Source organism: Nycticebus coucang, chromosome 22, assembly GCF_027406575.1.
Source record: "Nycticebus coucang isolate mNycCou1 chromosome 22, mNycCou1.pri, whole genome shotgun sequence".
In the NCBI taxonomy this organism is placed as follows: Eukaryota; Metazoa; Chordata; class Mammalia; order Primates; family Lorisidae; genus Nycticebus; species Nycticebus coucang.
In genome coordinates this window covers 29,004,743-29,019,929 of record NC_069801.1, presented here as the reverse complement: position 1 = coordinate 29,019,929, position 15,187 = coordinate 29,004,743, and the positions used below count along the sequence as shown (strand labels likewise).

Below are 15,187 nucleotides of genomic sequence, written 5' to 3'. Positions count from 1 at the left end.
AAAACCGGTTAAATTGTTTCTACCAGAGTTAGAATTACTGTGTGATGTTGTGATTCTAGGAGTCCACTCTTCCCCTTCTGTGTTTATGTATGTAGGGCGTTAGAACACCAATCCTGCAGCTCTCTGCAATGCAAGAAGGAGACTACACCTACGAACTCACAGTGACTGACACAATAGGACAGCAGGCCACCGCGCAAGTGACTGTCATTGTGCAGCCTGGTAAGCTCCAGCCCTGTGGTTCAGGCTCTTGTATTGGCTGGCAGAGAGGAGCCTTGGGTTCTGAGTTTATGAGTGTAGAAACAGTCCACAGAGCCTTGGGTGACTTCTGTCATCCCCTCCTCTGTGCTTTCTTAATAGCTAAAGTGTGTTTCCCAGCCTCAGCTGGTGCCTTTCTCTTAATAGTTACTGTGCCTTTGAGGCGACCTAGGAGACAATGTCTATTCTAGGAGTGTGCAACCTGTGGCCCTCTAGCCACATGCTGATTTTGTGAGGACTTGTTTTGCTTATCGGTTGTTGTTGTTGTTGTTTTTCTTTGAGACAGAGTCTCAACCTGTAGCCCTGGGTAGAATGCCGTGGCATCATTATAGCTCACAGCAACCTCCAACTCTTGGGCTCAAGAGATCTTCTTGCCTCAGTTTTTCTATTTTTATCAGAGACAGGGTCTTGCTCTTGCTCTTGCTCAGAGCTGTTCTTGAACTTGTGAGCTCAAGCAATCTGCCCGCCATGGCCTCCCAGATTGCTAGGATTACAGGTGTGAGCCACCGTGCCTGGCCTTTATCTGTGGTTTTGATATCATGAAAAGTATGCATGGACTTCTTTTTGCTACTAAGCTTTTGTTAGTGTTTGTGCATTTAATGTGTGGCCCAAGACAACTCTTATTCTTCCAAAATGTGGCAGAGAAAAATAAAACGTTGTACATACACACTGATACCATTCCAAACCATGTCCTTTAATGACTTGCTTAAAACTCCCCTCCTCAGGAGGGGATCAATCAAACTCTTTCATTTGAACTATTACAGCATTAGATTTCAGATTTAGTGTGGCATTATACATTTGTTACATTTTTTATTTATTTATTTTTTTTATTAAATCATAGCTGTGTACATTAATGTGATCATGGGGCACCATACACTGGTTTCATAGACCATTTGACACATTTTCATCACACTTGTTAACATAGCCTTCCTGGCATTTTCTTAGTTATTGTGCTAAGAACTTTGTTACATTCTACTGTGTTTCTTTCAGAATTGTTTCAGTCTTGTTTATATTCTTCATTGAGAGCCCCCAGATGATAATCAGATCTCTCACAGTATCTGACAGTTTTGTGGGCTAAAGGCAGAGTGCCCATGGCTGCCGGATCATATGTCCCAAATTGGTTCCTCTCCTTTTCCCACCTGGACTGGCTGCTTGTGACTTCCAAATCTCTGTCTTTTAGAAAACAACAAGCCTCCTCAAGCAGATGCAGGCCCAGATAAAGAGCTAATCCTTCCTGTGGACAGCACAACCTTGGATGGCAGCAAAAGCTCAGATGATCAGAAAATTATCTCATATCTCTGGGAAAAAACACAGTGAGTGTTGACACCAAATCCTTATTTATGCAAAGCCCTTAGAAGAACTAAGTTTTATTCGTTTAATTTTATCTCATTTATTTATTTATATATTATTTTTTAGACAGAGTCTCACTTTGTCACCCTCAGTAAGAGTGCTATGTTATCATAGCTCACAGCAACCTCAAACTCTTGGGCTCAAGAGATTCTCTTGCCTCAGCCTCGCAAGTAGCTGAGACTACAGGCTCCCACTACAATGCTTAGCTAGTGTTTCTATTTTTAGTAGAGATGGGGGTCTCGCTCTTGCTCAGGTTGGTCCCAAACTCCTGAGCTCAAGCAATCCATCTACCTCAGCCTTCCCGAGGACTAGGATTACAGGCATGAACCCTGCACCTGGCCTGTTTTATTTGCTTTTCAAAGTTGGCTTGTTGGGCAGCTCCTGCTGGCCCCATATACTGAGGGTGGTGGGTTCGAACCCCGCCCCGGCCAAACTGCAACAACAAAAAAAAAGTAGCCTGGCCTTGTGGCGGGTGCCTGTAGTCCCAGCTACTCGGGAGGCTGAGGCAAGAGAATCGCCTAAGTCCAAGAACTGGAGTTTGCTGTGAACTGTGACGTCACAGCCCTCTACCGCGGGCGACAAACCCACAGTTAATATTTTACTGAATAGACTAAAACTGAAAGATTTTCCTCTTAGAACTGGAACCAGACAAGGTTGTCCTCTGTCACCTTTACTATTCAACATAGTGCTGAAAGTTCTAGCCAATACAATTAGGGAAGACAAGGAAATAAAGGGAATGCAGATGGGAGCAGAGGAGGTCAAACTCTCCCTCTTCGCTGACGACATGATCTTATACTTAGAGAACCCCAAAGACTCAACCACAAGACTCCTAGAAGTCATCAAAAAATACAGTAATGTCTCAGGATATAAAATCAATGTCCATAAGTCAGTTGCCTTTGTATATGCCAATAACAGTCAAGATGAGAGGCTAATTAGGGGCACAACTCCCTTTACCATGGATTCAAAGCAAATGAAATACCTAGAAATATACCTAACAAAAGAGGTGAAGGACCTCTATAAAGAAAATTATGAAATCCTCAGAAAGGAAATAGCAGAGGATATTAACAAATGGAAGAACATACCATGCTCATGGCTGCGAAGAATCAACATTGTTAAAATGTGTATACTTCCCAAAGCAATCTTCCTATCAATGCCATTCTTATTAAAATACCAACATTGTACTTTCAAGATTTGGAAAAAATGATTCTGCATTTTGTATGAAACCAGAAAATAACCCGTATAGCTAAGGCAGTTCTTAGTAATAAAAATAAAGCTGGGGGCATCACCATACCTGATTTTAGGCTGTACTACAAAGCCATAGTGGTCAAGACAGCATGGTACTGGGATAAAAATAGAGACATAGACATTTGGAATCGAATTGAAAACCAGGAACACATCTTACAACCATCTAATTTTTGATAAACCAAATAAGAACATACCTTGGGGGAAAGACTCCCTATTCAATGAATGGTGCTGGGAGAACTGGATATCCACATGTAAAAGACTGAAACTGGACCCACGCCTTTATCCACTCACAAAAATTGATTCAAGATGGATAAAGGACTTAAATTTAAGTCATGAAACAATAAAAATCATCAAAGCATAGGAAAAACACTGGAAGATATTGGCCTGGGGAAAGACTTCATGAAGAAGACTGCTGTGGCAGTTGCAACAACAACAAAAATAAACAAATGGGACTTAATTAAACTGAAAAGCTTCTGTACAGCTAAGGAGACAACAACCAAAGCAAATAGACAATCTACACAGTGGGAAAGGATATTTGCATATTTTGAATCAGACAAAAGCTTGATAACTAGGATCTATAGAGAACTCAAATTAATCCACATGAAAAAAGCCAACAATCCCATATATCAATGGGCAAGAGACATGAATAGAACTTTCTCTAAAGACGACAGACGAATGGCTAACAAACACATGAAAAAATGTTCATCATCTCTATATATTAGAGAAATGCAAATCAAAACAACCCTGAGATATCATCTAACCCCAGTGAGAATGGCCCACATCACAAAATCTCAAAACTGCAGATGCTGGCGTGGATGTGGAGAGAAGGGAACACTTTTATACTGCTGGTGGGACTGCAAACTAGTACAATCTCTTTGGAAAGAAGTATGGAGAACCCTCAAAGCACTCAAGCTAGACCTCCCATTTGATCCTGTAATCTCATTACTGGGCATCTACCCAGAAGGAAAAAAATCCTTTTATCATAAGGACACTTGCACTAGACTGTTTATTACAGCTCAATTTACAATTACCAAATTGTGGAAACAGCCTAAATGCCCACCAACCCAGGAATGGATTAACAAGCTGTGTATATGTACACCATGGAATACTATTCAGCCATTAAAAATGGAGACTTGGGCGGTGCCTGTGGCTCAACAGAGTGGGGCACCAGCCCCATATGCCGGAGGTGGCAGGTTCAAACCCAGCCCCGGCCAAAAACTGCAAAAAAAAAAAAGGAGACTTACAGTCTTTGTATTAACCTGGATGGAAGTGGAACACATTATTCTTAGTAAAGCATCACAAAAATGAAGAAGCATGAATCCTATGTACTCAAATTTGATATGAGGACAATTAATGACAATTAAGGACACGGTGGGGGTGGGGGAAGGGGAGAGCAGAGAGAGAAAGAAGGAGGGAGGGGTGAGGAAAGGAAGAGCAGAGAGAGGGAAGGAGGAAGGGGGGTGGAGTCTTGGTGTGTGCCATACCTTTTGGGGGCAAGACACGATTGTAAGAGAGACTTTACCTAACAAATGCAATCAGTGTAACCTGGTTTCTTGTACCCTCAATGAATCCCCAACAATAAAAAATTAATAAAAAAGAAAATAATATTATAAGTAATTTATGTAAGACAAAAAGAATGCTTGCAAGCTGGGCCCAGTGGCTCACTCCTGTAATCCTAGCACTTTGTGAGGCCAAGGTGAGTGGAGTGTTTATTGCTTGAGCTCAGGAGTTTGAGACCAGCCTGAGCAAGAGTGAGACCCTGTCTCTACTAAAAGTAGACAAACTAGCTGGGTGTAGTGGCACACACCTATAGTCCCAGCTACTCAGGAGGCTGAGGCAAAAGGATAGCTGGAGACCAAGAGTTTGAGCTTGCTGTGAGCTATGATGCCATGAGTGACACTACCCAGGGTGACAGAGTGAGAATCTATCTCAAAAAATAAAAAATAAAAAAATAATAATGCTTGCCATCAGTTAAGTTATCAGGTAGTACTGTGTGATCCTGATGCTTTTGCAGGTTTCATCCATCTGCTGAAATGCATCGTTTAATTACACTTGAGAGGCAGGATGGAAGGGGTAATGGAGCAGAAAAATACTGTTGCTCAAAAATTAACTGGGTAAGGCTGGCGGTGAGGGGATAGGACAGAGCAACTATTAAAAGGAACTGAAAATACATCTATAAAATGAAAATATTGCTCTGTTATTGTTTCCTTGAAGACACCATTTACCAATTCAGTTAGAGGCCAAAGGCAATAACGAAAATAATACTAATTAAACTGAAATTACCTAACTGAACCATTATTGGTTCTCACAGTTTGTTTCAGCTCCTTTAAACCATAACAAATGGAACTTACATTACATGCAGGATCCCATAGAAAGCAAGAGAATTATAAGGAAGAGTTAAAAGCATTCTCAGTTTCCAAAGGTAGCAACAGTAAGACAGGCTGTTTTTTTTTTTTAATTTTTAAAAAATTTTCCACTGACTGAGGCATTAGAGATGGGTGGAAAGGGCTTTGATTTGACTGTAGAAACTCCTTGACTTAAGATTAATGAGTTGGATTCTAGAAATTATTTCCCTCAGGTCTTGTTTCTGTCTTTTGAAGAACATAATCTTCCACAGGCCAGGGTGTCTTAATTATGATTATTTATTGAAGATATGGCTGATAACCCTTTTCAGCTGTGTTATTAGTGTTTACTGCAGAGACAATGCTTGGCATAACTTCTTGGACAATCTGTTTCAGGAAGAGCTGCTAGAGTCAGATTTTATCAGTTTGAAAAGTAAAACAAAGCAAATTCTGGATGTCTGCGGATTTCTCTGGCTGTCCTGTTGTCCTGTATTTTTAAGGAAAGCTCAGAGGCGATTTGATCCTTGAACAGAAGGACTCTCTGGTTGTGTATAGCCTCGTACGTGGGTGTCGGTGCAGGGCTCACTGTGCTGCTTCATGCTGCTCTCTGAGGCCATAGACAGAGGAAGGAGGTGAGGGCTCCTTGGTCCTCTGGGGCACCTGTCCAGGAGCTGGAGGGAGCTTTGCTTATAGAGCCAAGAGGATGATTTTATCCTGAGAGTTTCTCTGCAGAATTGGCCCATTTTCTTCCCTCGACTTTTCATCAAGAGGGATTTGGGCATGTGATTAAGAATGCATTTTGCTTCTTTGCTGGCAAGGGCTGAACCAACTCTTGGGCCAGAAATGCTTTTTAGAAACATCACTCTTAAATCATTGTTTTGATCAGAGATCTGCTTAGAGAACTTTCTTCCTTTTACAAACTAGAACAGTAAAGAGTTCAAGTGTTCTAGAAGCTCATATAAAGGATAAGGATAGATGTGTTTGAAAGCTGATGAGTGGAATTTTCTGACCAGCAGGTAGCCTGTATTTGGGGGCCAAATAATACCTTGTCCAAAAGGAATATTTTTAAACATTTCCTGTCACGGTCTGGGAAACAATAGTTCATGTCTCAGCTAAGGCAATAATTGTCTCCTCCTGCTGAGTCAAAGACAGGAGAGCTGCAGACAGGTGCAGCTCCACCTCTGGTTTCTCTTTGTCCAGGGGACCTGCCGGTGTGCAGCTTGAGAATGCGAACAGCAGTGTTGCCACTGTGACTGGGCTTCAAGTGGGAATCTATGTGTTCACCTTGACTGTCAAAGATGAGAGGAACCTGCAAAGCCAGAGCTCTGTGAATGTCATTGTCAAAGAAGGTACCTCTCTGCCTGGGGTTGGCGCAGCAGCCTCTCCCTCTCTGGGTCAGATAGCTGAGGATTTGTCATGTCTTACTTGACTGCAGAAATTTATTCCAGACAAGAAGAGTTAGAGAAGAATGTTGGGGTGAGGGCAGCTGTTAATTTTCTTTTCTAAAACAGCCTTTAATTGAAATTGACTGTAGGTAAATTTTCATTTCCCTCCTTCCTTCCCCTTTTCTTCCTGTCATTTCCTCCCCTTTCCCTACTCCTCATTTCCCTTCCCTCTTTACCTCCTTCTCTTTCTTACTTTATTTCATAATTAAATAGGGAAAGAATTAAGATTTAATTTTGCCCCTGTGCTGCCAAGACCTGGAGTTTCTGTGACTCTCCTGCTGCCTACAGTGACACCTGCTGTCAGATCTTAGAATGACTGCTGCACTGAGGCTGCCCGTGCATGTCCTTTGAGCCTGCAACCTGAGGCCAACTTAGGGAGAAGAGTTGACAGGTCTTGCTATGGTCTGTTGCCAGGGTGACCACTGAGGGCCTTGGGAGAAGGTCCTATGCTGATAGGGGGAAAACCATCAGATATGTAGGCGACTTCAAACAAAGCTTCACGTGGGGCTCAGAATAAGAGAGGTCTATCTCCTTTTTCTCTTTAAAGTACCAATGAAAGAATTAATAAACAAATTCTGAGAATAACATTTTCAGATGTTTCAAATGAGAATTTGTGGTAGCAGCTGGATAAAACCTGAACTCCAAGGCTGTCAGCCACTTTGGGCCTTTGTTTCTATATACTCCCCAAATACAAGGATGGATTTCTTTTGTGAAAGTTGCTGTGAGAAAAACATACTGGTCCCTCTACTGTGTGGTGTCAGGATAACACATCTCTGGGTAGGTGGGGGCCTCAGGACTGCAGCACTGGCAGCTTTAAATCTGTACTGCTGGCAGGTGGCAGGCAGGCTCCTACAACAGTTCTCCATTGAAGATGCTTTTGATGTGTGATTTCCCTATAAGCATCACGAAGAAGCATTTCTTTTTTGCAGAATGGTGCATTATTTCAATGATTTCTCTTTTGTTAGAAATGAACAAACCACCTGTAGCCAAGATAACTGGGACTGTGGTGATTACCTTGCCCACGAACACAGCAGAGCTGGACGGTTCCAAGTCCTCAGATGATAAGGGAATAGTTAGCTACCTCTGGACTCGGGATGAGGGGAGCCCAGCTGCAGGCGTAAGTGCACCAGGAGTGGAGGAGCTACACGAGGTCTAATTGGCAAGATGGGGGAGAGGTGGAGGAGCTGAGCATTCAGTGTCTGTTTTAACCAAGTGTTAGCTGAGTGACTCCATGTATTATACCTGGATTGTTTTCTGAAATCCAAGGAGGTTAAGTGACTTACTCAGGGTCATTCGGTAAGCTAGTGTGGCCCAGGGTGGGTTTCTCTCCCTATCCTAACAGCTATGGGCTGAGTGCTGTTGCAGAGGAGGCACTGTCCAGCCCAGAGTGGCTTAGTTATAGAAAAAGCAGTGACTGACTCCCAGAAAGGGGCGGTGTCTTTTTCTGTGACATTGCCCTATTGTTCAATCCTACAGGAGGTATTAAATCACTCTGACCATCACCCTATCCTCTTTCTTTCCAACCTGGTTGAGGGAACCTACACATTTCATCTGAAAGTGACTGATGCAAAGGGTGAGAGTGACACAGACCGGACCACTGTGGAGGTGAAACCTGGTGAGTGCATCTGCCGATGAGAACTGAGTGAAATTGCCAGGTCAGCCAATCAGGGAGTCATTCCTGAGACCCCTTCCCCCCCAGCACGAGCAGAGCTAAATGGCATGTCCAGCTTTAAAAAGAAAAATCTAGAGGCCTGTAGCTCAGTGAGTAAGGTGCCAGCCACATACACCGAGGCTGGCGGGTTCAAACGCGGCTTGGGCCTGCTAAACAAAAATGACAACTACAACCAAAAAATAGCTGGGCATTGTGGTGGGCGCCTGTAGTCCCAGCTACTCGGGAGCCTGAGGTAAGAGAATCGCTTAAGTCCAAGAGTATGAGGTTGCTGTGAGCTGGGACACCACGGGACTCTACCCAGGGTGACATAGTGAGACTCTGTCTCAAAAAAATCTAGACGGCGGTGCCTGTGGCTCAGAGGAGTAGGACGCTGACCCCATATGCCAGAGGTGGCGGGTTCAAACCCAGCCCTGGCCAAAAAGCTGCAAAAAAAAAAAAAAAAAATCTAGAAACCTCAAGCTGAAAAATCCTTAAGAAACTGTTTCAATAGTACCCCTCTACCCATGCAGGAATAAGACTGCTTCTGCCCATTCCGATGGAGAAACGCACTCAGAGAGGGCAGGGCTTGCTCAGTGTCACACAGCAGTCGTATCAGAGCCAGGCCTTCATAACCCCAGTCCAGCACTTTCCTTTACACGTGACTGATGAGAGGGCTCAGGGTGTTTTGGGAATCTGAGCACAGGAATAGCTTGAGTCATGATGTCTCATCAGCACCCAGATGCAGAAAACGATTTATTTTTATAAGTTGAGCCTCAGGCTTTATCTGACAACCCAGGGAAGGTAAAGTAACTACTGTCCTTTACATTTTCAGATTTGCAGAAATAAAATTTCCTTCTTAAATAGAACCATGGTTTTGTTTTGCTTTGAGACTAATTTGGTGATAGGGAGGAACTGAGTGTGGAGGTGGGGTTGAGTTTATAAATTCCTGACCTTCTAATGAGGAGATATTAACTTTAAACCTACTCTCTTATCCAGCCAAGCTCACGTGTAGACACTTAGATGGCGTCTTGGGAGGTCTTCTGGTCCTTGTCCTGCCTCTCGGAATGAGAAGAGCTGAGACACTGGGAAGTCTTTTCAATGTTTAAAGTCAGATCATAGATAATCTGCTAATTATGTATTATACATCAGAGCAGGCAAATGGTGCATTCAAGTATGTAAATAAGGCTTTCTGAACAATCAGTTTGAAATTCCAAATATAGAGGAGTCCTAGGGCACATTTGAAAGTAAAGCACGATGGTCCCAGTTTTAGAGTCATACCGAGACAGTGCAGCTGTGACACAGCTCTGAGGAAGCCTTGTTTCTTGGCTGCGTTGATTTTCTTTGTGTTTACTGTATTTAAAACTGTAGGGACTGATGCATTCCCATCATTGAGAAGATTGTTGAGATGGACATTTTTCCTGTCATTGTTGTAGACAAATTACAGCAAGTCACTGAAAATCAGATGTGAGTCAGGAGAAATTGCTTGATACCCCACTTGGCCTGGATTGCTCAGCAGTGCAGTTGTACAGAGGCTTTTAAAACAAATGCTTTTAAGTGTTTCTCCCTCCCCTACTTTCTCTAGCACTTCACCCCCACTGGCCTCATCCTCAGCGTTGTGGGAATTCTCAGATTGGAAGCTTTAAGCTTTCACCAGCCCCAGATTACCTTCTTGGGAATTCACTATTGTCCCTTTCCTCTTGAAGGATGTCTGAATGCTCTCACTACTTTCTCTCGTGTGCTGACGTAAAGGCACAATGGCAGGTCTGTGTTAACTCTCCTACTTCTAAAGCCATGACTGATCCACATGCTTTCCAGATCCCAGGAAAAACAACCTGGTGGAGCTCATCTTGGATGTCAACGTCAGTCAGCTAACTGAGAGGCTGAAGGGGATGTTCATCCGCCAGATTGGGGTCCTCCTGGGGGTGCTGGATTCCGACATCATTGTGCAAAAGATTCAGCCGTACACGGAGCAGAGGTAGCTGGGCAATGAATGGGGGGAGAAAAGGAAAGACCAGGGCTCTCCTGGGTTTCTTGATTAAGCTAAGGACTAGTGTGGGTAGGTGGAGATGGGTGGGCTCTCCGAGCAGGAACTATTCATAGTGTTCATGTCTTTGATGTCCTTCCCCTCTAGTGCAGGTGACAAGTTCCTACTGGACACTATAGCCGGCCTCCAGGGCACAAAGTCAGAGGAGCTTCACTATGTTTGAAGGCTACAGGCCAGGAGGGGAGATGATCAAGTGAGCAGAACATCAGTGCAGGACGGCACTGCCGTGCGGGGTGGCACTGCAGTGTGTGCCCCTGGGGCAACCCTGAGCAAGGGCAGCTGATTCTTCATCAGAGTTTGGGGTAAGCAGAGGCCAGGGATTTTCTAAAAGAAGAAAATCTTGCATTTACTGGCATAGGAGGACCAGGAGGAAACTCAGAAAAAAGGAAGCACGTGAGCAGTGGCCCTGTGGTGTGGGAGTGCAGGGTTTCTCTTGGAGTCATTGGCTCCAAAGCCCCGGGATAAAGTAGAAGATACGGCTGCCCACGGTGCTGCTGTGAACAGTTACATGCAACCCAAGGACTTTAGCTCTAACAGTTTGGGTAGAAGAACCCAAGTTTGTTTGGTATGTGTAAAGTTTTGTTTGTTTTGTTTTTAAAGCGAGGAAATTCCATAGTTTTTTTTTTAAGGGAGATCAGTAGTGTGGAGGTCAGACTAAACTGGGAATAGATAGAAGACTGGGAAACCAAGCAGAAAGCTTCTCAGGAGTCTGGTAAAAAGGTGATAAAACCTGAATTAAGGTAGTGGCAGAAGAAGAGAAGAAATTAAAAGAACTTCAGAGGTAAAGCAGCAGGATTTGGGGGCCCTGTAGGGGTAAAGGTCAGGGCAGCATTAAACGTGAGGCTTTTGGTTTGGATGCCTGCTTGGGTGGTTCAGGCCATTAGCTGAGATGAGGCAGGCAGAAGGAGCCAGTTTTAGCATCTGAATTTGGAGATTCTTAGGAGTTTCCTGGGGAGATATTCCATGAGATAAGCAAGTAAAGGCTAGAACTTGGGGTGGAAGAATGAGCTCGAGATCATGAGTACTGCCATATAGGCAGGAGGCAGAGCCATGAGGACAGGTGAGTCACCCTGGGAGAGTACTGAGAAGGGTGAGGACAGAACTCTGGAGAGCACCATTATTTAAGGAGAAGGCAGAGAAAGAAGACGTAGTAAAGGAAACTCAGAAATACCAGTCAGAGGGTGGCTCCTGTGGCTCAAGGAGTAGGGCTCCAGCCCCATATGCCAGAGGTGGCAGGTTCAAACCCAGCCCTGGCCAAAAACTGCAAAAAATAAATAAATAAATAAAATCTCTTTAAAAAAAAAAAAGAAAGAAATACCAGTCAGAGAAGTGGGAGGACAGCTGGGAGTGGTCTGCTGGGTGTGAAGGGTGACCTGGCAGTGGGGGTGGCCACAGGATTTAGGTGCTACAGGGGAGGGGTGTGCTGAGACACAGAACAGGCCTTTGGGTTTGTCATCAGCAGACCATGAGAATGGAGTGAGAGAATTTCTATGAGGCTAGTGGGGGCAGAAGACAGATTTCGTAGTTTGAGGAAAAAGTTGGTGCCAAAAATAATATGTGAGATAGGTCAAAAGAACATGTTTTAAAGAAAGGAAATTCTTGAGCGTCTGTATAGACTGAGGGGAACATGTGGAGGATAAGGAGGAGGTAGAGGTTGGCAGGGGGTGATAAATGGAGGCAAGGTTTGGGAGGCTGGCCAGGTCAGAGACATGAGGTGAGGGCATGGTTCTCAAGTCTCGCCACACAGTAGAATTACTTAGAGCTTTTATGAACTTAGCATTGCCCAAGCCGCATCCAGTTAGTCTGGAGTGGCACCTGGGCACCTCAAATATAAAGGCTCCCAGGTGAATTAACATGTAGTCAGGATTCATTAGGTCAGAGGCAGCAGGATCAGGGCTTTTTTTAAAGCTATTCTCAGTGACCTGGGAGTAGGAACAGGGCAAATGGCTGCTTAGGTTGCTCTACGTTGGTGGGAATTGGCTGGGTAGAAGCAGCAGAAAGAGGTGAGCGAGAGTGCTGGTAAGAAGCCTGCTGATGGATTTGCTCAGATTTGCCATCACTGCATACGGGGCATGAGGAAGAAGGACGCGTCTCAGTTTCTCTTGGCTTCTGGCTTGGACAGGATTGACTTAGTTGAAGAATTCAGGAGGAGCATGTGATTGGAGGAAGACCGCCAGTGGCCTTGCCCTAGACAGACCCAGCTTTTAAGCCCTGCTCCACCAGTGCTAACTCTACCACAGAGGCCAAATTGCTTCTCCTCTCTGAACCTGTGAAAGTACTGGTGCCTATCTATAGAATGTTATTGAGGACTAAATAAGATAATTTTATATAGTCCTAACACACAATTTTCAATGAATGGTTAGTATTATGTGTTTATTTTGGGACATGTTGGATTTGAGGCTGTAGAAGATCTGGGATAGATACCTTTGCCAGCATTTGTAAATACAGATCGGTCACTTGGGAGAGACGTGAGGAGAGGAGATTTGAGAGTTATTGGTAAGTGTCCTATAGGCAGAAGTTGAAACTATAAGCATGGATTAGGTGACTGGGAGAAAATGATGGGAAATGGACCAAAAATCTTTTATGGCAAAGGTTTATTTTTTGATTCTAGACAATCATAATACCCTATTTTTAGTCTCGCCATGCAAGCTTTCAGAGTTTGTACCCGTGTTTCCAAACTTTTATGTCATGCCACACATAGAAAATGATCTTATATTTATGTGGCACCTTGGGATAAACGGACAAGGCTACTTGTAATGCGAGCAGCTGGTCCAGGGTCTCCAGGATCCCACCCAGATCCCACTCAGCTGTGCTGCTTACTGAGGGGATCAATATCTTGGGCCCACTAATAAACCAGAGCAACTCACTGACTGAGAAGGTTCTATTTATGAGACTGACGTGGAGCTCAAGAAGCAGGCTACTAAAAATGAAGACTAATGCATGGAGGATATATTTTGTGCTACCCAGATGTGAGTTCAAACATGGTCTGTCTTGGGACAAAATTGACAGAAAGCAAACATTCGAGCATAGAGTAATATAATTTTGTATCAGCCATACCATTGTGCAGAGTCTTCATTTTTGCTGTCGGAATAACAACCGTTTTGGCTGTGTTTTGAACTATGGATACTCTTTGATGCTGTCCAACAATTTATATTTACAAAGCACTGTGGTTTGTCTTACAAGTAACCCAGGCAGTACCACTGTCTTAAAAGACTGACAACCGGGATGTACCTTTACCAAAGCCCTGTTTTTCTCATCCTTCAGTTAGCTATTTGGGACAGTTCCTCTTGTTAGCTGGGGCAGTTTTGAGCATTTGTAAAAGAATAGGCTTAGGAGTCAGACATAACAGGGTTGGGTCTGGCTCTGCCATAAACAACTGTGTGACCTTGGGCAAGTACTTAACCCCTCTGAGCCCCAGTGTTGCTTTTGTAACCTGGCAGCAGCCCTGACAGCACCTTCTAGAATGCATATGATGCTCAGCACAGTGCCTGACACAGCAGAGGAATTAGGAGATGGGAGTGCCACTGCGGATGGCCTCAGCTCGCTCATCCTATTGCATGTCTCTGCAGCACCAAGATGGTTTTTTTCGTTCAAAACGAGCCTCCTCATCAGATCTTCAAAGGCCAAGAGGTGGCAGCGATGCTCAAGAGTGAGCTGCGGAAGCAGAAGGCTGACTTCCTGATATTCAGAGCCCTGGAAATCAATACTGTCAGTGAGTAATTCTGGGAAATTGGGAGTGAGGGCCTGCCTCGTGCCTGCCATGTACCTGTCACTCCTCGCTGCCGTTGATCTTCGTCTCCCTTTCTCTGGGAACATGAAAATAGTCATTTTCCTCCACGACTGTTATCACGAAAACGTCCTGACTCATCACAGGGATTCTTAACCTAGGGCCCACGGGCCCCAAGATACCATTCAGAACTTGAGTGGGGAAATGTTACATCCTTATTTTCACTAGCCTCTAACTAAAATTCCTTATTTCCCTGGATGATGAAGGTAGGCAACAAACTACAGTAATATTAACCTATGAATTTGAGGCGATAGAAATCAAATTACATACAAATTACATATCAATTTCATATCACATTATATAATAAAATATGTATAATTTTTACTCATCACTACTTCAAAATTAATGATAGTTGTTAGACTCACTTCTAGCTCTTGTTACTTACTGAGGCAAGAGGATCACTTGAGCCTAAGAGTTGGAGGTTGCTGTGAGCTAAGACACCACGGCACTCTACCTAGGGTGACAGCTTAAGACTCTGTCTCAACAAGAAAAATTGTTTTTCTATCTAACTGTATTTTTGTGCCCATTAATCATCCCCCACTTGCTGCTACCCTTTCCACCCTCTGCTAACCATCATTCTATTCTCTGTTTATGTGAGATAAATTGTTTTTAATGTTAGCTCCCACGTATGAGTGAGAACATGTGAGATTTGTCTTTCTGTGCTTGGCTTATTTCACTTAACATAGTGTTCTCCGGTTCTGTCCATGTTGTTGCACATGGCAGGATTTCCTTCTTTTTGTGGCTGTATAATCTTCCATCACATATATGTAATTTTCTTCATCCCTTCGTCTGTTGTGTAGTTAGGTTGATTCCCTGTCTTGGCTGTTGTGAATTGTGCTGCAGTAACATGAGATATAGATATCTTTTTGATACTCCCCTCTTTTGGATATATACCCAGCAGTGAGATTTCTGGGTCACATGGTACTTCTGTTTTTAGTTTTTTGAGGAGCCTCCATACTGTTCTGTAGAGTGGTTTCACTAATTTACATTTGCACCAACAGTGTCCAAGGGTTCCCCTTTTTCCACATCCTAATCAGCATTCCCTTTTGCCTTTTTGACAAAAGCCAT

The 15,187-nt window shown here is 43.8% G+C and overlaps 1 protein-coding gene across 5 annotated transcripts in view; it reads left to right on the top strand.

Moving 5' to 3' along the window:
- KIAA0319L (KIAA0319 like) overlaps nucleotides 1–15,187 on the top strand; it is a 133,013-nt gene that overhangs the window by 106,643 nt on the left and 11,183 nt on the right. For 4 of the 5 annotated variants that reach the window (XM_053576728.1, XM_053576726.1, XM_053576727.1 and 1 more), the window contains 7 exons: nucleotides 96–219; nucleotides 1,436–1,568; nucleotides 6,393–6,541; nucleotides 7,603–7,754; nucleotides 8,114–8,252; nucleotides 10,104–10,263; nucleotides 13,902–14,044. In XM_053576728.1, coding sequence (XP_053432703.1) covers nucleotides 96–219; nucleotides 1,436–1,568; nucleotides 6,393–6,541; nucleotides 7,603–7,754; nucleotides 8,114–8,252; nucleotides 10,104–10,263; nucleotides 13,902–14,044 — 1,000 coding nt within the window. Of the gene's footprint in view, nucleotides 1–95; nucleotides 220–1,435; nucleotides 1,569–6,392; nucleotides 6,542–7,602; nucleotides 7,755–8,113; nucleotides 8,253–10,103; nucleotides 10,264–10,419; nucleotides 10,629–13,901; nucleotides 14,045–15,187 lie in introns of those variants that run through there. The other variant, XM_053576729.1, reaches the window with a different exon arrangement.